The sequence below is a fragment of the Ruditapes philippinarum genome, unplaced genomic scaffold (genome assembly GCF_026571515.1).
Source record: "Ruditapes philippinarum isolate M1 unplaced genomic scaffold, ASM2657151v2 ctg2553_1_1_1_1, whole genome shotgun sequence".
NCBI classification, from domain to species: Eukaryota; Metazoa; Mollusca; class Bivalvia; order Venerida; family Veneridae; genus Ruditapes; species Ruditapes philippinarum.
Window position 1 is genome coordinate 26,675 of NW_026860601.1, and position 24,305 is coordinate 50,979.

The window sequence follows — 24,305 nt, forward strand, 5'->3', positions numbered from 1 at the left end:
TTTTCAAAGAAGATTTTTTTAAGTTTTTACTATAGTATACACATAGTTAAAAACAATGACACCCCTGGGGCGGGCCAGTTTTGACCCCGGGGCTTTTATTTGAACTAACTTTGTAGACACTCACTAGAAGATGTTTCATGCTTAATATCTAAACTCTAGCTATTTAGGTTTTTTCAAAGAAGATTTTTTAAGTTTTTGCTATATACATATATAAGGAAAATCAATGACCCACGGGGCAGGGCCAATTTTGACCCCAGGGCTTTTATTTGAACAAACTTGGTAGACACCCATTAGAACATTTTTCATGCTAAATATCTTAGCTCTAGTTCTTTGAGTTCTTTAAAAGAAGATTTTTTTAAGTTTTTACTATATGCATATAAGGAAAATCAATGACCCCCTGGGGCGGGGCCAATTTTGACCCCAGGGCTTTTATTTCAACAAACTTGGTAGACACTCATTAGAAGATGTTTCATGCCAAATATCTAAGCTCTAGTTCTTTTGGTTCTTTAAAAGAAGATTTTTTAAGTTTTTACTATATGCATATAGGGAAAATCAATGACCCCCTTGGGCGGGGCCAATTTTGACCCCAGGGCTTTTATTTGAACAAACTTTGTAGACACTCACTAGAAGATGTTTCATGCCAAATATCTAAGCTCTAGCTCCTTTGGTTCTTTAAAAGAAGATATTTAAAGTTTTTTCTTTCAGTTGCCATGGCAACCAGAGTTCTGCATGGAATTAAAGTCTTTGATCAATTTTTAAAGGTGACCACCAGAGGAACATTCCTGTGAAGTTTGGATGAAATTGGCCTAGTGGTTTATGAGGAGATGTCATTCAAAGTAAAAGTTTACGGACGGACGCCGGACGGACGGACGCCGGATGAAAAGCGATCACAAAAGCTCACCTTGTCACTTTGTGACAGGTGAGCTAAAAAAACCCAATAATATTGGTGTCAGCAACAGTATTCATAATTAAACACAACTTTACTCCTTACTTGAATTAACTACAAATGTGTTCATAGAACATTTATGCCGTCACTTCATTTGTCTTTCAGAATGGTATATATACATACTTCTGTTTATTATATAAGTCATACAAACATATGACTGAGAAAACTCAAACTCTGATTATTGCTTAATAAAGATTTAACATCAAGTTGTCACTTTCACTTTGACCTAATGACCTTCAAATCAATAGAGTTCATCAACATGTATCAAAAAGATACAGAAGTAACCTTTTTTAAGTTGGGGCATAAAAAAGACACACATAAGTTTTACAATCATAAAGTTAGATTTTAAGTGAACATAAGAAAACTATTACAAAATGCATACATCCCCCATTTCATTCTATTTAAGCTTTACAAATCTGTTACAAGGGAAGAAGTTTGTTTATACCTGAGAAACAAAGTCCTCTTGTTCTGCCTTTATACTAGCACTGTAAATATAACGAGACTTTCATCAAGTAAATCATGATTTTCTACATATTTAGTGTAATCTATCCTGTATTTGATCAAGAAATCTGCTTTGAATCTATAACTTAAAATTGTAAGCTTAGAGAAATCAATATTAATCAAACAATGAAAAATGCTAGTGAGTTTGCAAAGAGATGCGTTCCATCGTAGTTTTATAGATTGTTAAAAATTGTACTAGTGTTATAGTTTATAATTATCTCAGATAGCACTCAAAAAGCTAAAATAAACTGTTTACTTTCATTAAAGCTACATGCCTCCAGACGAGTCAAAATATTTCAATACATTCAAACTTGAGAAAAATGTACTAAGATGTACGGAAAAGTAAAAGGTTTCAAGATTCAAGTAATATTTTACATATCAAATGCGAATAATGACTGATTTTTCAGTATTTACAGCTATATTTCTACAATGCGTCACTAACACAGTTAATTAAGGCTATTTAGGCATATTTTGACCACTTTTTGGTAATTTACATGGTTTGTAAATGCCACTGATAATGTGTAAATTGCTTCCTTTTGGTTACTTCACAATATTACACATTCAAATACATTTTCATGAAAATTAGCATGAATCTGGAGGCGTGCTGCTTTAAAGCAAATTGTAATAATAAAGTATAAATAATAAACATAAATCATAATTTCTTTTGTCTCTATTATACTGAATTGAATATATAGTTGAAATTACTGAAATAAAACATTCACATTTACCAACATGACTTGCACACCATCTGTATTGCATGCAAAAGAGCTTCCTGAAAATAAAATTTGATTAAGCTTTTAAACTTATTTTAAAGCAACAATAATAGAAGACTTACAAATTACTGTGAACTTTTTCATCTAGGAGCTTAAATAGCTCAAAAACCTATTCTATTAATATGAAAATAAACCTACAATTTCACTGGATAGATATATCAGCCATCTTGAAAATTATCATACATGAAATATTTTCATATTCAAAAAATAAATTGTATCTATTAGTCCAAGATATACTTTTTTTCCTTCACAAATAAAGCAAAATACTGACTGCTTTAATACATGAGAAAGAACTAAAGAGATATGTTACTTATAATACACTGGAGCCTCGTTATAGCGCTCATGTTGGGGTCCATGATCTCAAGACAGCGTTGTATCAAGTAACTTTTTATAACGCTCATTTTGTTAATATAACAAAAATATTGCATTACCCCACCCACCGTCGAAACATATAACGCTTATTAGCGGAAATGATTGTTTACTTACCTATCAATGGATATCAGTCTAAACTTTTTTTGATATATTATAATTTATTATTTTTGTAAAGCATTACTGATTATGTTTGATATAAACATGAAATTTACGAATTAAAAATATAAACCACAAATGTTCTTATTGTTTATAAATTTCCAGTAAAAAAACGGTGTTTACGTGAGTTATGTGTAGTCATGAAAATTGATACCTAGTTGATGGGACTAAATTAATCGTCTTTCCAGCTGTCTCTTGTGAAAAAATCAGTCATCTTCCGCTGAACTGTACTTTCCCTCGCATCCATCCTGGCATCATGTATGAGATTCCTGACGGCCTGAACTTTAGATACAGTGCTACGCTTTGATGTTTCAATCCAGCGCATCACCGTATCTAGAGAACATAACACATCAGAAATTACCAGAGGTGGCTCATACACAATGTTTTCTTCTTCCTCGTCAATTTCTTCGGTCGTTGTCTCTCCCCTGACGCTATCGATGATTTCCTCGTCTGTCAACAAGTGGTGGGTGGGGACCTCGTTGTCGGCAGTTATCCAATTCTGGATGCATATATCATCCATCTCAGAATCAAATAACTGTCTAGCTGACTTCAATTCTTCTTCTGTGAAGGTCCCAATCTCCGTTGCTCGCCGTTCTGCTATAGCCAAATCCTCCTGGTCAAATCCCTCGAACTCCTCACTTCCCGAGTTATCCTCCTGCTCGAACGCCGCTCCTAGTCCCTTCTCCAATAGCCAGTAATTGTCTTCGTTGAAACCTCTCTCCATGCATCCCCACAGAGATGAATTGCTTCCTTTAAGTTCAACTTGCGCAGGTAATCAGACACAGACATTTTGCTTTCAATCATAATGCCTGTGAGATTACGCCGTAGTTGCGCTTAAAAGTGGCAATTATCCCTGATCCAAAGGCTGCAATTTTGAAGTGGTGTTTTTGGGCAAAAACACGGCCTTAATCTTACGGTCCAGTGACGTCAACGACTCAACACCCGGATGAGCAGGGCAGTGATCCATGAGAAGAATGGCCTTCGCCTCTAACTTTTTACGGCGCAGGTGTTTCCTGACAGAAGGTACAAAATCCTCATGAAACCACTCCTCAAAAATTGTTGACGTCATCCAAGCATTTTTAGAATGCCTGTAGAGAGCTGGAAGGCTACTCATATTAATGTGGTGGAAGCATCTTGGTTTCCCAAACTTCCCTATCACTAGGGGAGCAAGCTTATGCGTTCCTGCCTTATTACAGCATAACAATACAGTAACACGATCTTTAGCCTGCTTGAAGCCTAGTGTTTTCTGGGTGTCAGTCTTGCAAGCCAATGTTTTATCGGGGAGCATCTTGAAATACAGCGCGGTCTCTTCACAGTTGTATATCTGGTCAGCAAATAGTTGTTGGTCCATCACCAATTTCCTTAGCTCCTCCGGGTAAGCTGCTGCTGCACTTTCATCTGCGGACCGTTGTTCTCCTCTTATCGTAACCTGGGAGATTGAATGACGGTGCTTAAACCGTGAGAGCCATCCATTAGATGCTTCAAACTGGCTATCATCGCCATTCAACTCCTGGTTCATCTTCTTTGCCTGGGCCCGGATAACAGGACCAGAGACAGGCATGCCTTCGGACCTCGCTTGATTAAACCATGTTAGAACGGCTGTCTCAAGGTTATGGTCCTTGGCATGTCTGGCTCTTTTCCTTATCTGACCTACCTGCTTTTTAAAATTCATTGTACGCTTGTGTGATTTACTCAACTCGTCGGTGTTTGCATGTCACAGCTAACAGTTTGATACCTGACTGATCAACAGTTCAACATGAACAAAAGAGCGGATTAACGCTTACCTGTGTATGATTTCACACCTTCTGATCATGAGTGACGTAATTATTATTGTTTATTGCACTAGACTGACACATTGAACAAGCGTTATAGTGGATAAGGCGCGGTATTGATATACATGAAATTTTTTTTATAATTGACGAAAAATACGATTTTTTTTTTTGGGAGCCAAGGCATATGAGCGTTCTACTGAGATTAGCGCTATATCGGATAGCGCTATATCGCGGCTGCAGTGTATTAACTTAATTGTCCCAAGAAAAAAGGTAAGATATTAACAATGAATTACCTTTCCAGCCCAAGTTCTGCCTTGCAGTCCAATCAATAGTGCTGACAGCAAATTAGCCAGATGTGGAGGTCCTAAGTTTGAGCCTAATTTGTCTGCCACTGTAGCCATTGCCCGTGCAGCCTGAGCCTTGGTGGACCAAGATTGAGACTGCAAAGTCTCCCGCAACAGCTCAACTATCTCAGACAAATACAATCTAATACCTGCCTCGGTACCTATTAACAAATCATTATATTCATTTCATAAAAGTAACAAGATTGATCAGTGATCACATGTGTCACCTGATGATAGCCAATTAAGCATTTGTATTAAGGGTGATTGAACAGTTTGTTGGAAATGTAAATTGAATGTTATGATGTTAGAGTGTTATCTGTAATGTGGGGTAAGTAAGTATTTTCCAAAATTCACTAATAGGCAAAAACAACTTTTTCATTTAAGGGCAATAACTCAGCCTAAAATAACTTCAAACAAAAAACCCTGAAAATATGAACAAGTACTTGAGGTAACAATCAATCCTGAAACATTTCACATAAATTGCATTAATAGTATAAGAGAAGTAGAGTCTAACATGCCCTAGAAACCACATGCAAAATGCCACTTTTGTCTTCAGCAACAACTATAAATTTCCCCTGATCATTTTCTCTCTATCTTTATTGTGTTAAGAGACTTCTGCTCAACCCGACTAGCAATCACTAATAAATCATTAATCAATATCAAGGATGACATCTGTAATTGTTGCCCTCGGCCTTTGGCGTCTGGGAACAGTTCCAAATGTCATCTCTGATACCTCGAGGCAACAGTTTTGACTGTTCCACAAACACCCATGAAATAACTATACACTGTTAATTATAGTCCTTAATGACTCAAGGTCAAGGTCAGTCTGGGCAGCTGGAAGGAACATTCTAAAGGTTTGTTGTGTCCAAGTCTGACGACAATTCATTGATTAACAATAAAGTTATAGCCACTTTAGTACATTTATGGGATATTTTATATATATATAAGTTAAACAAGAGCACCGCTAGGCGGAGCATTATATGCCCGAAAGTGATTTTTTTTTATAGTAAAGATGAAGCATTTGTAAGACATGGGAATTAAATAAAGTATTACCTCCTTCACAAAACAATCCTCCTTTGAAGTTTCAATATTGTGGTCCAAATGGAACTTAAGTTATGCCCCGGAAACTGTTTTCAGTTCTAAGGTAATAGTGACCTTGACCTTTGACCTTGTGACCCCAAAATTAATAGGGGTCTTCTACCCAATATGGACAATCATATAAATGAAGTTTAAACACAGTGGGCCAAATGAAACTTAAGTTATGTTTCAACAACTGTTTTCAGTTTTAAGGTCATAGTGACCTTGACCTTTGACCTTGTGACCCCAAAATCAATAGGAGTCTTCTACCTTATATGGACAATCATCCTATGAAGTTTGAATATTGTGGGCCAAATTGAACTAAAGTTATGCTAAAGAAACTGTTTTCAATTTCTAAGTAATAGTGACCTTCACCTTTGACCTTATGACCCTAAAATCAATAGGGGTCTTCAACCCAATATGGACAATCATCCTATGAAGTTTGAACACTGTGGGCCAAATGGAACTTAAGTTATGCTCCGGAAACTGTTTGTTTTAAGGTAATAGTGACCTTTGACCTTGTGACCCCAAAATCAATAGGTGTAATAGTGACCTTGACCTTTGATCTTGTGACCCCAAAATCAGTAAGGGTCTTCTACCCAATATGGACAATCATCCTATGAAGTTTGAACACTGTGGGCCAAATGGAAATTAAGTTATCCCCCGGAAACTGTTTTTAGTTTAAAGGTCATAGTGATCTTGACCTTTGACCTTGTGACCCCGAAATCAATAGGGGTCTTCTACCCAATATGGACAATCATCCTATGACGTTTGAATATTGTGGGCCAAATTGAACTAAAGTTATGCTAAAGAAACTGTTTTCAATTACTAAGTAATAGTGACCTTCACCTTTGACCTTATAACCCCAAAATCAATAGGGGTCTTCAACCCAATATGGACAATCATTCTATGAAGTTTGAACACTGTGGGCCAAATGGAACTTAAGTTATGCTCCTGAAACTGTTCGTTTTAAGGTAATGGTGACCTTTGACCTTGTGACCCCAAAATCAATAGGGGTAATAGTGACCTTGACCTTTGACCTTGTGACCCCAAAATCAGTAAGGGTCTTCTACCCAATATGGACAATCACCCTATGAAGTTTGAATACTGTGGGCCAAATGGAACTTAAGTTATCCCCCGGGAACTGTTTTTAGTTTAAAGGTCATAGTGATCTTGACCTTTGACCTTGTGACCCCAAAATCAATAGGGGTCTTCTACCCAATATGGACAATCATCCTATGAAGTTTGAACATTGTGGGCCAAATGGAACTCAAGTTATGCTCCGGAAACTGTTTTCAGTTTAAAGGTCATAGTGACCTTGACCTTTGACCTTGTGACCCCAAAATCAATAGGGGTCTTCTACCCAATATGGACAATCATCCTATGACGTTTGAACATTGTGGGGCAAATGGAACTTAAGTTATGCTCCGGAAACTGTTTTCAGTTTTAAGGTCATAGTGACCTTGACCTTTGACCTTGTGACCCCAAAATCAATAGGAGTCTTCTACCCAATATGGACAATCATCCTATGAAGTTTGAATACTGTGGGGCAAATGGAATTTAGTTATGCTCCGGAAACCAAATTGTTAACGGACGGAGGGACAGACGGACCCCAGGGGATATAAAAAGGGCATAATTCTATTAAAAGTTAACTATCAGAGCTGTGAAACTTGACATAAGGCAGCTGCATTGTGATATTGCTATAATGTACCAAGTTTCAAGTTAAGTTAATATCTCTTTGGGTCCCTGTAGACCGAATGGGACAGGAAAGTGATTCCTATATAGCCCTCCCTCAAACTGTTTGGTGGGGTTATAATTAGAGGGGTCCTGAATATGTATTTCCTGGGCATAATGATGCATGTTTTGATGTCTTGCTTCAATGTTGTATATAGAATTCTTTTTCTATGTAAAATTTAGTCCTTGTACTTTCTAAACTTCGCCTGGTGGGATTATATATACCCTTAACAAAATATACATGTATATTTTGCTAACTATAACTAGGATACTATCATAAAAATTAACTAAACATTCATATTGATACCTGGTGTTATTTCCATCCATACTTCTTCCCATATTGACAGACTATCACTGTCCTTAGGTGTACCCTCTGAAATAAGAAAAAAAAATCTGTAAACTTCAGTAAGAAACAAACAAAGGAACTGATAAACAAAAGAAACAACATTAAAATAACAATTCAAGTGAAATGAAATTCTCACAAAACTATATTTTCTAGCATTGAATATATCACACAAACACAAACAAGCAAAGGACCAAAACTGTTTCAAAGAAAATCTGTTTGACAGTGTGCTAGAGCATCCTCAAAGTGCTCAATAGTAAAACAAAAGCCTGGATAATGTAAAATTTACTAAATTCAAAAAGTGTCATAATTCTGTCAAAAACCATGTATGAGTTATGGGCCCTGGACAGTGCTCTTGAATAAGTGTCTGAAGATTCAACCCATTCCTTCAAGTAGTTTTGAAGATAACAATTTGCATGAAGAAACTTCACCAAACTGTGACGCCAACCACTGGGTGAATACAATAGCTCTCTCTATCATTTGACTAGTTGTGCTAAAAATAGTCAAATCATAAATTTCCATTGATATTAATTAAGGTTCTTGATGACAGTCACTCTGTGAAAATAAGTTTCAGATAGAGGTTAATTACTTTAAAGAATATAAGTATACACTTACCTGCTGTATTTTCATGCATGGCTAGAAAAGCTAGAGGCATTGCCACTGATGCATGACGTCTCAAGATATCAGGACTCTGCTGACTTATAGCATGTAACGTTAGACCACAACCATTGTGAGCTGCCTCCTCTTAAAAATGTAGAAAGTTATTTACATGTTTACAACAAAACATTCAACAATAAAATATTAATCAAGCATGCACAAGTTCTATAAAGCATGTAGTTTTAGAAGCTTTTCATAACATAGTAACATCAAATTTTAAATATCAATTATTTAGTAGTTATTAAATTGGAAGAAAGTTTAAAATATAATAAATCGATTGAAACTGAAATTTTTATAACCTCTTTTCAGTAATATTTTTGAATTTCATAAATAAAATAACTAATTCTTGTAAATATAAAATCAGTTATTTTTCATACAATTCTTGTAAATTTAAAATCAGTTATTTTTCTTACAATTTCTTGTAAATTTTAAAATCAGATATTTTTCTTACTAATTCTTGTAGATAAGTGAGAATAATATTAAAAGTAGACATACCTTCCTTCTCTAGATACCAGCTTCTCATTCTTGTTATCAACTTTTCTACACTTGTGTCTTTACCAATCTGATATATATGTATAATAAAATAACTTCACTTTACCTAAAAAAATTTATCATATTAATCAAAAACTAAGGATAAAAAAACACGTATCACAACCAATTTTGCTTTTATGAAAATTTATTATCCACTGGTTTGAATTTAACACTTCATATTGAACCTTCATCAGTTTTACTGTAAAGCTCATACATGAATGGCAACTTTTCCAGCTTTACTGGGAGAGGAACTCCTGAGGTTTCTCAGACACAAATGAGCACTTGAGTAGAATCATAGACATTAAGTTAGCTAGCTAAAAAGCTTCCTCACATGAGAGCAAAGCCACTGGCAGGATTCGAGCTGACAGTGGTAAGGGGCAAGTGGTTTAAAAAAGATTGTGATGGGTGATGTTATAACTTAAATTTAAGAATTTAATTTCAATGTCATTTTTGTGGGTGTAAACTACAAATCTTTCAATTTCAAAGAAATTTCTTTATTTCATTTCTTTATCTTTAATACATAACCTACATTAAACAACATAATTACTTATATATTTCAATATAAATTTCTAATAATATATATTATTTGAATATAAAGATATTACATGTATACATTTTTATATATAGAAACAACATACCCTGACAAGGTGCCCAAGTGCCATCGCGTATGATTTTCTAACTGACATATTTCTGTCAGCAACACCATGTAGAAAAGCTGACATCAGTTTACCTGATAGATAAAAAAAAATCATAGAAAAACAATATATTGTTTCATTAATATTGTACATAGAAAGAAGGAACAGTATGGACAGAAGCATGCACACTTTCTGGAGGCTTTACCAAACTCACTGACATAAGTTGGACAAAATATTATACTTATTGTCTAATAATAGAAATGAAATTGCAACAAATTAATGTAAAATTTGATATGTTTTTCAATAACATTTTTGATTTGATATCTAAAATAAACCCACAAACCAAGACATTTTTGCACAGCTAAAACCCTGGGTAAACATGTTGGATATATTCTATGTGAAAAAAATTAAAAAAAATCCCAAAAGCTGTCACCCTAGTGACGAATGCCCCCGAAAAGGTTTCTTAAGCATGCAGGTATTATGAAAAGAAGAGAATGAAAGTAACTAATTGCTGAATATTGCTCTTTGTATTATTGTACCTGTGATCTCTAATTGTGATAGCATGAACCTTAAAATTATAAGTGTGACCTTGACCTTTGAAGAAGGGACGTGGTTCCTGGATGCGACAAAATGTTGTTATGAGATAGACATTTGTGGCAAATTATTTCAAAATCCCTCAATGCATGACAAAGTTACAGTCTAGACATGATTGTTGTGTAAGTGGGGACACACAAACAGATGGACATAAGCCTTAGCCCCGACACATTGTTTTGATGTGGTTGACATTTGTGCCAAGTTATTTTAAAATCCTTCCATGCATGACAAAGTCCGGACAGGATTGAGTGTAGCTATTAATTCTAATTGTGATAATGTAAAACTTCAAAATGTTAGTGTGACCTTGACCTTTGAGGTAGAGATGTAATTCTTGGGCCCATCACATTGTCTTGATGTGGTAGACATTTATGCCTAGTTATTTTAAAATCATTTCATGCATGACAAAGTTACAGTCTGGACACAAATGTGTGTACTTATCTACTTTAAATGCGATAATGTGAAACTTCAAAATGATAGTGTGACCTTGACCTTTGAGGTAGGGACGTAGTTCTTGGACGTGACACATCTTGATGTGGTAGACATTTGTGCAAAGTTATTTCAAAATCCCTCCATGTATGACAAAGTTACAGTCCCGACAAGAATGAAGTGGGACAGACGGACGGACAGACAGACTGTGCGATTATATTATGCCTCCCTTCTGGGGCATAAAAGAGAAACAAATAACATTTGTGCAATTAACATAGTGCAATAAAGTTTACCTGCATGTGGGCCGAGATCTTGTGAGCATTGTCGTACAAGGGAGACAACAAAGTTTGCACATGCTGCCTGTATATAAAACATAGATTTCTGTTAGAGAAGCAAAATCTCGTGAAAAATGCTACAAAGCTTGCAAATTCATAGTTAACATCTGTATCAAATGTCAACTGAAAAACTTAATCATTTGCAAGCTATTACATTGCAATGGAGTTTTTCTATTTTAACAGTAATTCAAATATAGCAGCCTTTGTAATATACAGACGTTATATACAATGTATGTAACTTAATTCTACACATTTTCTTTTCAGATATATCTACTATAGCAAAGGGAAGATAGCTGATGTGTTTTACTTGAAATAGAGTAAGATTTATTTGTAAATGTACTATGTATAGTGTTGGCATTGAATTGACCATCTTACCTTAGTTCCCACCCCTAATCCACTCTTGACCAACTCAGTGAACCTTGGAATCAATTCTGGTAGAACTGTGTCATCTATATACTGTACACACTGTAAATAAAATATAGTATATACTTTATTGCCAGATGGCTTGCTTAGTGAACAGTTAACATCTGACACTTATTATAACATATCATTTACCATTGATCATTCAAACCTCAATAACCTGTTGTTTTTGTTTTTCTAAATATTAAATTTTTCAAGAAATAGTGGAAAACAATGTAAAATTATTTTCCAATGTCTTCAAATCAAATGTTTAGACAAAGCCGCTCAACTGAAATTTCTCTTTTTAGCATATGCCCAATTTTCAATGTGGGTAAAGATATTTATCATTTTCAAGGAATATTTCAAAATTTGTACTGATAGAATAACAATCAGTGAAGACAGGGATCAGATGGCAATATTTGTAGGCTGATCTTGGTCTGCATTGGTTGCATGGGTAGATTCTGTAGCCGATAACAGACTAAAGTTTAACAACAAAGAATTACATTTTATAAATGCAAAAGAAAACTTCATACTATATATGAGCGGTGTCACGACAAAACCAACATAGTGCTTTACCAACCAGCATGAATCCAGACAAGCCTGCACATCCGCGCAGTCTGATCAGGATCCATGCTGTTCGCTATCAGTTTCTCTACCTGTAATAGAGTTGGTAAGCAAACAGCATGGATCCTGATCAGACTGCGCGGATGCGCAGGCTGGTCTGAATCCATGCTGGTCGCAAACGCACTTTGTTGGTTTTGTCATGACATGGCTCAAACATGTTTCACATACCAGATTTACAGTTTCCATCATTGGAGACATCTTTGAGGCTGCAATCCTGGCACTGTCTAACTAAAAATGCAAAAAACATATATCATAACTTTTGAATTTCCTAAATTTGTATGACAAACTTGTATTCGTGAGTAGATAATTTACAAATTTTCATCTTTATTTCAGAGAGTTAAGTATCTGTGAATATAGAGACTGGTCAGACTGTAAGGATGGTCAGATATCTCTTCACTACTGGACGTGTAAGCCTACCTAGAATGATCATACAATCTGATTCATCAGTTGGCAACAATATGAAATAAGAAACTTTTAAAAAACTGTTGCATTATATAAAATGAGATGGTCTATTTTATTCACTAAAGAACAGGTGTAAGTTAGTCATGGCAATGGCTATATCCTCACCTTGTTTTGTATCTCCTGGTTACTGGTAACTTGCAAACTCAGGTAATTCATGACCTGAGGTTCGAGCCCACTAATGGCCTCCAGCAGGGCAGTGACAAGGATGGGTATATGTGGCTTCAACAGCACGCCAGCATTCTTACTGATCTTCAGAATAGTTGACAGCCTAGATATATATATATATACAGTTGTATATAAAACATAACATGAACATAAGAATAAGATATATTACCTGATTGTGAAAGTTATAATGAAAACCATAGTCAAACTCAACTCACATTTGACATAGAAAATGAAAAAAAATCTAGTTTTGTGAAGATTTCAATGTAGGATATTTTATGATCTGTGCACAACAATATAATTTCACAGGAAAGTTGGTACTTGTTTCTAAACACATATGAATAACACAATTACATTTAAATCACAATCTTAATCAAAGTTAAGAATATGAAATGCATTTTTCTTGTCTCTATATATTGCTGCTTAATTTTTCAAAATGACCGTCACTATAAATGACGCTTCACCTTCAGTTTTATTATGTTTAGATTATTAAGTAATAAATTATATAGCTAAAGTTAAATATTCATACTTGTACTTTAGGCACTATTTCAGACACAATAAATTTAAACAGACTATTAGGTCCTTATTTTGCAGAAATATTTAAAAGAAATAAATAAAATCTTGGTCAGTATATTTTGGCTGAAAACTTTGTTATATAGCTGTGTTTGTCACTAAAATAGATCAAGTTTGGACAAATCTTAAAACCTGCCACGTGGAAACATTGCCATTACAGTGAGATAAGCTATGAAGAGGAATTAAGGGATGTCAAGTAAAGCAAGATTTTGTTGACTCTTTACTTGTATAATTGTACTAAGATAAAATTTTCCATATTCTTAGCTTAAAAGTGTGAAATATAAGAGTGCTGGCAAAGTACTGCTGAAATGTCACGTAACTATGTGTGACTAATTAACACATACATGTACAACTTTTACGTCATTATTTGTAAGGATGTTAATTATTCACATTATACAACAAATAAGTTGTGAATCATATAATCATTACCATTGTGAGACTCAACTCACCTTTGATATGGAATATGAAAAAAAAATTAGTAATTCATATCTTTTTTTAAGGATGATACGAGGTATTTTCAAAAAGTTTGTGGACTTTTGCTGTTATTTTTTACTTGGTTCATAAAAATGACCAGAGTTGATATGAATCGAAATTATCTTTATTTCTAAAAGTGAGTTTTACTTTAATCTAAAACCTTTACTACCTTTACGAATTATTTGCACTTTAATAACCAAAGCAAGGCAACATCGGCACACATAGAAATTTCCCTAGTACTATATTTAAATATACACAAATATTGAAATAAATCAAACGACTATGTAACCAGGTTAAATTGGGGTAAACATCTGTTAATATTTAATTGACATAATTCTGAAATTCGATGTTGATTAACTAAACAAAAAACTTTTGAACGGCAGTAGTCTGTAGCGTAAATTGTAAAACAAGAGCCATGTCAACATGGCCATCCCACGCCGAATGTGTTTGCTCATTGGAAGAATGTATATGTAGTAGAGCAGAATAATTCCATTTTAAGAGGTCTTTCGGTAATGAAAACTGATGGCTATAGTGATTACAAATTAGAAACCTATGTGAATACTGATGGCTGAAAATAACAAAGGGCAATAACTGAAAAATAATGCAGGGTAGGTAATCATTCTTGTGTGCTGCACTCCTCCTCAGTAAACTCTATCCACCTATGAAGTTTCAAGTTGATACCTCAAATACTTTTTGAGAAAAAAATTGAATTGAAAAATTATGTATGAAAAATAACAAAGGGCAATAACTCAAAAATTATAAAAGGTAGAGTTATCATTCTTGTGCAGTGCATACCTCCTGATTGAGATCTATGCACCTATGAAGTTTCATTTTGATATCTCAAAGGCTTTTTGAGTTATGCTCTGGACAAAAATTAATTTTGAAAAATAACAAAGGGCAATAACTCAAAAATAATGCAGGGTAGAGTTATCATTCTTAAGCACTGCATTCTTCCTCAATGAGATTCATCCACCTTTGAAGTTTCAAGTTGATAACTCAAATACTTTTTGAGAAAAGCTCTGGACAAAATAGCATGAAAAAACAAAGGGCAATAACTCAAAAATTGTATAGGAAAGAGTTATCATTCTTGCACACAACATTCCTCCTCAATAAGATCTATCCACTTATGACATTTCATGTTGATATCTCAAACACTTTTTGAGTTATGCTCCACTCAGGTGAAAAATTAGGTATGAAAAATAACAAAGGGCAATAACTCAAAAATTATGAAAGGTAGAGTTATCATTCTTGTGCACTGCACACCTCCTGAGTGAGATCTATGCACCTATGAAGTTTCATGTTAATATCTCATAGGCTTTTGGAGTTATGCTGTGGACAAAAATCAATTTTGAAAAATAACAAAGGGCAATAACTCAAAAATCATGCAAGGTAGAGTTATCATTCTTGTGCACTGCACTACTCCTCAATGAGGTCTATCCACCTATGAAGTTTCAAGTTGATAACTCAAATACTTTTAGAGATATGCTCCGGACAAAAATGACGGACGGAAGGAGACTATTTCTAAATCCTCCGCCGAAATTTTTCGGCGGGGGATAATAAATTAATTTACTTTTTGTATAACACATATTTTCCCTGATTTGTTTGATAATAAATGCTATTTACCGCAGATAATATTTGCATGTTGATAAAATATTTTTCTTTTCTGTTAAGAAACATACTGTCTAAGGATGAAGATTGTGGTTTTAAATAAATATAATAAATCACCAACTGATAAATGAATCAACTTGATAACACTGTCCGTTAAGTGTCGAGATTACTAAAACTTGCAATAAAGAGCGCAAACTGGTCGACTCTCCAGGCCCTTATACGAAAAATGGACTTTACAGGTGACAGTTTTCTTTCTCATTTCTCATAACATACAGAAAAATGATTATAGTTATATGATCCAGCAACATTGAACACTGAAAGTGTACTTTCAGAAGCAATGACGCTTGTGATATTTTAATTTAAATTTTGACGTCACAAACGTCACTTTGTTTTACCATTAGCGTGTGCCCGATCGCATAACCCTTGTTATTTGTAATTTTCACAGAATTATTATTTGTAAACATATTGTATTGATTTTTTCTCTATATATAAAGGGCATGTTTCAATATTTGTCTCTTGTAAAATCATGTACGCAAATGAAAAAATGTGAACAATAGAGCTGCGGTCCACAAACTTTTTGAACAGCCCTTGTACATGTAGAAATTGTTCTGATGGCAACAGAATAATTTTGCAAGAAGATGAGTCATGTTAAAGTTATTACATAAGAATTTACTTCATTTTCTTTTTTTTATATAACTTCACAAGAAAGTGAATCAATAAGCTATTACATAAGAATAAAGTTTGTATTTTTTTCAACTTGTATCCACTTATGATCAATATATATGGAGAAAGCATAACAATTTTGGACTGTTCTTTATTTAAAATTTATAAGGATATATATAAAACAAGAGCAAAATATGCGCAAAAAATAATCAAAGCTTACCCAATGGCTCTAACCTCTGACACAGGACTTTGTAGTCCAAATTTAAGCAAACATGGTAGTACCACTGTTGTAGCCCTCTCTCCAACCTTACCATAACCAACATCACATATCTTAATTGAGGCCTGAAACATTTTATATTACAATTTACAATTTTGAACAATAAGTATAAGCCATCAAATGAGTGACATTGATTTACTACTTGTCATTTTAGGGTAATTTATCAAATGATATAATCAGTTAATTCTTAACCCACTGGTAGCAACTGAATTTACCCATGCAACCAGTGCAGACCAAGATCAGCCAGATCTTTGGTGTTTGTTCAAATCATTGTCTGCACTGTTGGATATTTAGTTAGTAAATATTGGGAAATTTTCCCTTAAAATAATGAATGGTATTGTCCAGATTGAAAGATGGATGAATCTACACAAGATGTTTAGTGTTGTCAAGTTTTTACATATATAGCATTACAGAAAATAAAAGATACAGTCTAAGTTACAGAACAGGAAGAGAATTATATCTTTAGTTTAAACTCTGTAGATAAGCTCAGTGAGTGCAAATTCTGAAGGCAGCAAAGGTTTTTCAGAACAACTAAGTTTAAAACTATCATTCCTACAACCATTTTGTTAAGAGGATTTTAATGATGAAAACTGTGGTAAATGTTTGTCCAAATTCCCTTTTTAGAAACCAGGCTTTACCATATAAATCTAGAAACCTAACAATCTGAATTAAGTTTTTTAAAAATATTTTTTTAAACGTAATTCCAAAAGGGTTTAAATGAAACCCTTTAAAACATGGTTTTTCCTATCCCCAAATTTAATTTTAAATGAACAAATCAATCACCCAACCCCTTTAAATTACCCTGCTCAGAGTTTTACAAGCTAGATCAGCACTTTTTCGAACACTTTCCTTAATATCATCCAAAACACGTAAACAAGATTCCCATAACTCTGGCAAACTTTCAACAACGTCATCCAAAGGTCGGCCACGTAAAAGGTCATTTACAGCTAAGCAGCTGAAAGAAATTTATATTAATATGAGACAAACAAAAGATAGGTGGAATAATATGACATTTGAAAAACTTTCTGGTCATATAGAATTAGTTACAGCATACAATGCCTTAAAAATGAATTACAATACAGAGCTTTTTTCCTTCTTTAGAAGGGACCGTTTCAGCAGGCGACTTCCACAAAGAAATTTTTTTTAAAATCATGCATTTTTCCTAAAACTAAATTTGCATACTGTGGAAGAAAATTTCTTTAAAATCATGCCTTTTTCCCAAAACTAAATTTACATAAAGTTTTTTTTCCCTTTAAATTAAGGGCAGGGTTGCTTCCCAAACCTGTGAAAAAAAAGCCCTTTTAATAGAAAGAACAATTACCCATGATTTGTGTAGTTGTATTTATTGATACTTTTAAATTAGAACCTTTTAACACTCAATTTCATTCCAAGTCAAAATATAAAATTGTTCAATTAAAGAAATACAAGCTGGTTCTGCTCCACTGGATTTGTAAGCTTCTCAATATTATTCAAGTCAAGTCAAGTCAAATATTTTATTGGCAAAAACAAATACATGTTCATCGCCAAATAACCGTGGCGTTTATAACATATTTACATAACATAAGAAAATTATGGTAAACAGTTAACATAACTACTACAAAATATCAATATGTCAGTATGAGTCACAGAAGAAAATAAAGAATATATTAATATGGAAACAAATACCTACATTCATAAAATCAACTGTTTGAGCTTCTCTTACACATAGCACAATAGATAAACTTAGCTAAATTAACAATTATTTTCTTTTGCAAAGATTGCATAATTGATATAAATTTATTAATGGTTGGCCAATGACAATAATACCGAGGAAAACATTGACCTCTCAATTCACTATAGAATGGACAAATTACATGTAATAAGAAATGACATTCGTTTTCTATTTGATTCATGTTACATTTAGTACATATACGTAAATTCCTATCAATATTTCTATATCTTCCTTCTTCTATTAACAATTTATGGGATGAACATCTAAACCTTGATAATGCTTTACGATGATTAATGTTATTTACAACATCTAAGTACTTTTCTTGAATAAAGTTAAATTTAAATAAATTGTAACTACATAATTTAGGAAAACTACTAAGCTCAGAACACCATTGTTGTAATTGCTGATCATAAATTCTTTGTATAATATTATTTAATTGGATGCTTGTAACATTAACATTGTTCCATAAATTTCCAAAACCTAAATCAGACAACATTTTTCATGACGTTTTTTGTCCATGAATTAGTCACATTACCATTTGAATCTTTTATAAACATTATTTTAAAAAAGTAGAGTATCAGGCTTTCATAATTCTATACCAAAATTTAACTATTCGAATTTTTCGATATACTGTCAAAGGAAATCTGCCAAATTCACCAAGTACTGCCGAAGTTGATGTTTGCGGATGAACGCCTAAAACTTGTTTCAAGAATTTTAAATGAACTTTAGCAATATCCGGCGAGTTATGAAAGCCCCACACCTCTGATCCATATGTCAAAATCGGTAAAATCATAGTATCAAAAAGTCTAACCTTTTCAGATACATTCAAGGAAATATAATCAAATAAAGAATTCAACAAAAAACAATGCTTTTTAATGCTTGGTTGGATAAAGACTTTTGAGCTTGATAAAAATTCCCATTAGATGACAAGGTAACACCAAGATATGTAAATGATTTAACAACTTTAAGACGTTCATTATTATAATAGACCTCTAAATCATCATTTCGATTACCGGTTTGAAGGTCATAGCAACAGTTTTATTTACATTAACAACAATTCCCCAATTGTTACAATAATTATACAATTTGTTAAGAAGATGTTGTAGTCCTTCTTTAGAATAAGAAAATAAAACTGTGTCATCAGCAAATAATAAAAGAAATATTTGTATGTCGTCTATTGTGAAAGAGCCAACAGTATCATTAAGCAAGTCGCTGTGCATATCATTCACGAAAAAATATGAATAAGAGAGGTGAGAGTGGCTCCCCTTGTTTTAAACCCATATAACTGTCGAAATAATCAGACAATCTTCCATTTGCTCTTACACATGACTTTACACAGGCATACATACTACGTAACATTTTTACAATTTTCAAAGATACTCCAATTTCAATCAATTTTATACCCAATCCCATTTCTATACAAGAGATCAAAACATTTTTTAAAGTCTATAAATGCAGCATACATTTTTTTCTTTTCATGTTTTGTTATCCTATCTATAATAGAACTCAATACAAATATACAGTCAGTAGTGCTTTTATTGTTTCTAAAACCAAATTGAAAATCGTTTAACACGTGATTCCTTTCAGCCCATTTACGTAAAACGAAAATCTAGAATAATTGAAAATAGTTTTGAAAATACACTGGTCAGAGTGATGCCTCTATAATTGTTCACATCATTATTATCCCCTTTTTTGGGCACAGGTACTATGATTCCCTTGCACCAAGATTCCGGGTATTCACCTGTATCAAAAATGTGATAAAATAATTTACAAAGTACAGGAGCTAAAATATTTTTACAGTGTATAAAAATTTCGGGTATAAGTAAATCAACCCCCCGCACTCTTACCGCTTTTTAAAGAAGAAATTGCCCTAACAACGTCCTCATTTGTAAATTTAACATCAAGCTCTTCAATATTGGTAGAATCCATATCAATATTATTTATTCTTTCCTCAACAAAGTCGTTTTTGAAAAGATCTTCATAAGAATATAAATTTTTGAAGTGTTCATAAAATTTCATCGGATGATATTTCATTCTTACTACATTTTTTTCGGAGCCTTTTGATTTCTTTCCAAAATTTCTGAGGTTGTTTTGAAGCTAAGGAAGCCATTTTCTTTTTTTGGTTTAGATTATATTTAGTGCGTGCTCTTCTTTTTGCTATTCGATATATGCGCCTTTTAGTAATAAGTATTTCAATATTTTGGTTAGTTTTATGCTTAATGTAATTTTTATTTGCATGTTTAAAGTCTCTTCTAGCAGCCTCGCACTCCTGATTATACCACACACTTTCATATTTCCCTTTTAGTTTTACGTCTATTATTTCTTATACATTTTGTCTCGCAAAAAACGTTAAATGTTTTGCAGTACAATAATTCAGTCATTTTCTCAATTCCATTATCTAGTTCAATGTTATTGGCTATAATATCATTCACAATTAAATCAATATTCATAATTTCATTTTCAATGGATTCTTTATAAACATTTATCTTTCCTTCATCATCACTGTCCCATTTTATTACATCAATATTTATATCGTCATTAACATTATAATTATAGTTACATTTAAAACTAAAGTCTAATTGTATTGGTTTATGGTGCGAAAATGTATACATATCATGTACAATGAAATTACTAACAAAGGGAAACAACTCTTGCGATAAAATAGCATAATCGATTAAGCTTTTGCCCAAATTAGACAAAAATGTAAAATTTCCAAATATTTGCGTCATAACCTAATCTCCCATTCACTATTTTGAGATCAGTACTCAAACATAAATCGAGAAGTTTATTTCCCGACGAATTAACACAGTTATCTAACGACTTGCGTTCGGGTAACGTATAACTAAAACTATTATTTTCATTATTTATTATTATAAAACAAAGCCTTGATCCTATTGTATTTATTAAATGGACTTTCTCAACTTTCATATTGGGAACTTTATATTATAAGTTTTGGGGGATATCAATTAAAAAAATTAAAGATAGCTAGAAAACAGTATAGAGCCTGGTCAGACTACAGTATAGAGCCTGGTCAGACTACAGTATAGAGCCTGGTCAGACTACAGTATAGAGCCTGGTCAGACTGCAGTATAGAGCCTGGTCAGACTACAGTATAGAGCCTGGTCAGACTGCAGTATAGAGCCTGGTCAGACTACAGTATAGAGCCTGGTCAGACTACAGTATAGAGCCTGGTCAGACTACAGTATAGAGCCTGGTCAGACTAAAGTATAGAGCCTGGTCAGACTACAGTATAGAGCCTGGTCAGACTACAGTATAGAGCCTGGTCAGACTACAGTATAGAGCCTGGTCAGACTACAGTATAGAGCCTGGTCAGACTACAGTATAGAGCCTGGTCAGACTGCTATATATAGGTGGCATAGGATAATTACATTTGGTTGGGTTAAATTACTGCATACAGATACTGACCTTGACTCCCTGATTCTCCACTGGTTGTTGGTAAGGTTTGACAATAAATCATTCAGAATTTCCTTCATATATTTATCAACCTGAAATATAACAAGAACATTCAGTTTCCTAGTACCATTCAGTTTTTAATCTTCAAACAATTGTTAATGCCAGATATTTCAAAAACATCCTTTCGTACAGAGTTGATAAAATGTACTAAAGCTACAGTCTCACTTACATCCCGGCAGAGCCCCGGTAGACGTCCGGGGTGATCCGGGAACGACCGGGGTACGACCGGGAACAACCGGGGTACATCCGTAACTCTGTCGGCAACGTCCTGGATGATCAGGGATGATCCGGGAACATCCCGCATTCGACCCCGGATGGAATAAAATATTTAATATCACCGGGGTGGTCCGGGATGATCCGGGAAGGTATAGCTTTGCCGGCTTCATCCTTAGCTCTGCTGGGAACGACCGGGGTTATACCGGGAAAGCACCGTAGCTCTGCCGGCACAAACCGGGGATGATCCGGGGTATGATATAGCCGGTAGAGCTACGGTAGAGCCCCAGTATATGCAGGCAGAGCCCCGGTAACTACAGGCAGAGCCCCGGAGGATAAAGGTAGAGCTACGGTTGATCCCGGTAGAGCCCCGGCAAAGCCCAGATCATTTCAAAAGAATAACGACAATTTGCTGTGATTGCACTTGTTTGTATTAAAACCCTTCCCATTTCCCTTCTATCCAGTATGGCATAAGGATTTTTCAGAAAATCATCATGAATTACTATTCTGGAACAATAGATATTATATTAAACAAGAGCCACCGCCGGGCGGGGGCAACGCTCGACTTTTTACTTTTTCTAAACGCAAACATAGAAAGGTTTGAACATATATTGATGTTTCCATTTTATAAATTTAGTTGGTCTGTCTTGTCACATTAGTTTTGTTTATATATTTTGTATATATATGAATAGAAACATTAAGCATATTTCTAAAAATAGGAACAGTACGCAAATTTCTAAAAATAGCAACAATGACGCAATTTCTAAAAAATAGCAACAATGACGCAATTTCTAAAAATATAGAAACAATGACGCAATTTCTAAAAATAGAAAAAAAAAAATGACGCAATTTCTAAAAATAGAAACAATGACGCAATTTCTAAAAATAGAAAAAAAATGACGCAATTACTAAAAATAGCAACAATGACGCAATTTCTAAAAATAGAAAAAAATGACGCAATTACTAAACATAGCAACAATGACGCAATTTCTAAAAAATAGAAAAAAATGACGCAATTTCTAAAAATAAAACAAAAATGACGCAATTTCTAAAAATAGCAACAATGACACAATTTCTAAAAATAGAAAAAATGACGCAATTTCTAAAAATAGGAAAAAATGACGCAAAATTCTAAAAATAGCAACAATGACGCAATTTCTAAAAAATAGAAAAACATGACGCAATTTCTAAAAATAGAAACAATGACGCAATTTCTAAAAATAGAAAAAAATGACGCAATTACTAAAAATAGCAACAATGACGCAATTTCTAAAAATAGAAAAAATGACGCAATTTCTAAAAATAGAACAAAAATGACGCAATTTCTAAAAATAGCAACAATGACGCAATTTCTAAAAATAGAAAAAATGGCGCAATTTCTAAAAATAGAAAAAAAATGACGCAATTTCTAAAAATAGAAAAAAATGACGCAAATTACTAAAAATAGCAACAATGATGCAATTTCTAAAAATAGAAAAAAATGACGCAATTTCAAAATGAGCAACAATGACACAATTTCTAAAAATAGAAAAAATGACGCAATTTCTAAAAATAGGAAAAAATGACGCAAATTCTAAAAATAGCAACAATGACGCAATTTCTAAAAATAGAAAAACATGACGCAATTTCTAAAAATAGAAAAAAATGACGCAATTACTAAAAATAGCAACAATGACGCAATTTCTAAAAATAGGAAAAAATGACGCAATTTCTAAAATAGCAACAATGACACAATTTCTAAAAATAGAAAAAAATGACGCAATTTCTAAAAATGGGTCAAAGACAGAAAAGGCCTGGTTGCATTTGTACACCAAATATGAGGTTGTGATGTTACGAAAAGAATTTACCATTGACCCATTAATGTCAAAAATTTAATTCAGTGGGTAAACAGGAAGTGGATTAGCTACACACCTCAAATCGAATCCCACTGTATGGGACCATGTGTCAATGCTGTATGCAAAATATCAAGAGGCTGTGATTAGTAGTTTCTGAGAAAAATGTTATGAAAATTTCCTACCATTGACCATTAATGTAAACAGGAAGTGGATGACCAACAGACCTGAAATCAAATCCCACGGTATGGGACCATGTGTCAATGCTGCATGCCAAATATCAAGAGGCTGTGATAAGTAGTTGCTGAGAAAACTGTTACGAAAATTTCCTACCATTGACCATTAATGTTGAAAAATTTCACTAATTTAAAAGTGGATAAACAGGAAGTAGATAAGCGACAGACCTGAAATCAAATCCCACGGTATGGGACCATGTGTCTATGCTGATATGCCAAATATCAAGAGGCTGTGATAAGTAGTTGCTGAGAAAACTGTTACGAAAAATTTCCTACCATTGACGCATTAATGTCGAAAAATCTTACTAATTTAACTAAGTGGAAAAACAGGAAGTGGATATGAGTGACAGACCTGAAATTATATCCCACGTTATGGGACCATGTGTCTATGCTGTATGCCA

The 24,305-nt window shown here is 33.7% G+C and overlaps 1 protein-coding gene across 1 annotated transcript in view; it reads right to left on the reverse strand.

The window, feature by feature from the left end:
- LOC132712750 (proteasome adapter and scaffold protein ECM29-like) overlaps positions 1-24,305 on the reverse strand; it is an 82,028-nt gene that overhangs the window by 12,008 nt on the left and 45,715 nt on the right. The window contains exons 28-41 of the mRNA XM_060695178.1: positions 21,576-21,655; positions 17,240-17,393; positions 16,382-16,503; positions 12,787-12,949; positions 12,388-12,447; positions 11,572-11,661; positions 11,155-11,221; positions 9,845-9,936; positions 9,171-9,237; positions 8,634-8,762; positions 7,983-8,048; positions 4,814-5,025; positions 2,176-2,219; positions 1,392-1,431 (exon numbers count right to left, since the gene is read on the reverse strand). Coding sequence (XP_060551161.1) covers positions 1,392-1,431; positions 2,176-2,219; positions 4,814-5,025; positions 7,983-8,048; positions 8,634-8,762; positions 9,171-9,237; positions 9,845-9,936; positions 11,155-11,221; positions 11,572-11,661; positions 12,388-12,447; positions 12,787-12,949; positions 16,382-16,503; positions 17,240-17,393; positions 21,576-21,655 — 1,386 coding nt within the window. The remainder of the gene's footprint in view (positions 1-1,391; positions 1,432-2,175; positions 2,220-4,813; positions 5,026-7,982; positions 8,049-8,633; positions 8,763-9,170; positions 9,238-9,844; positions 9,937-11,154; positions 11,222-11,571; positions 11,662-12,387; positions 12,448-12,786; positions 12,950-16,381; positions 16,504-17,239; positions 17,394-21,575; positions 21,656-24,305) is intronic.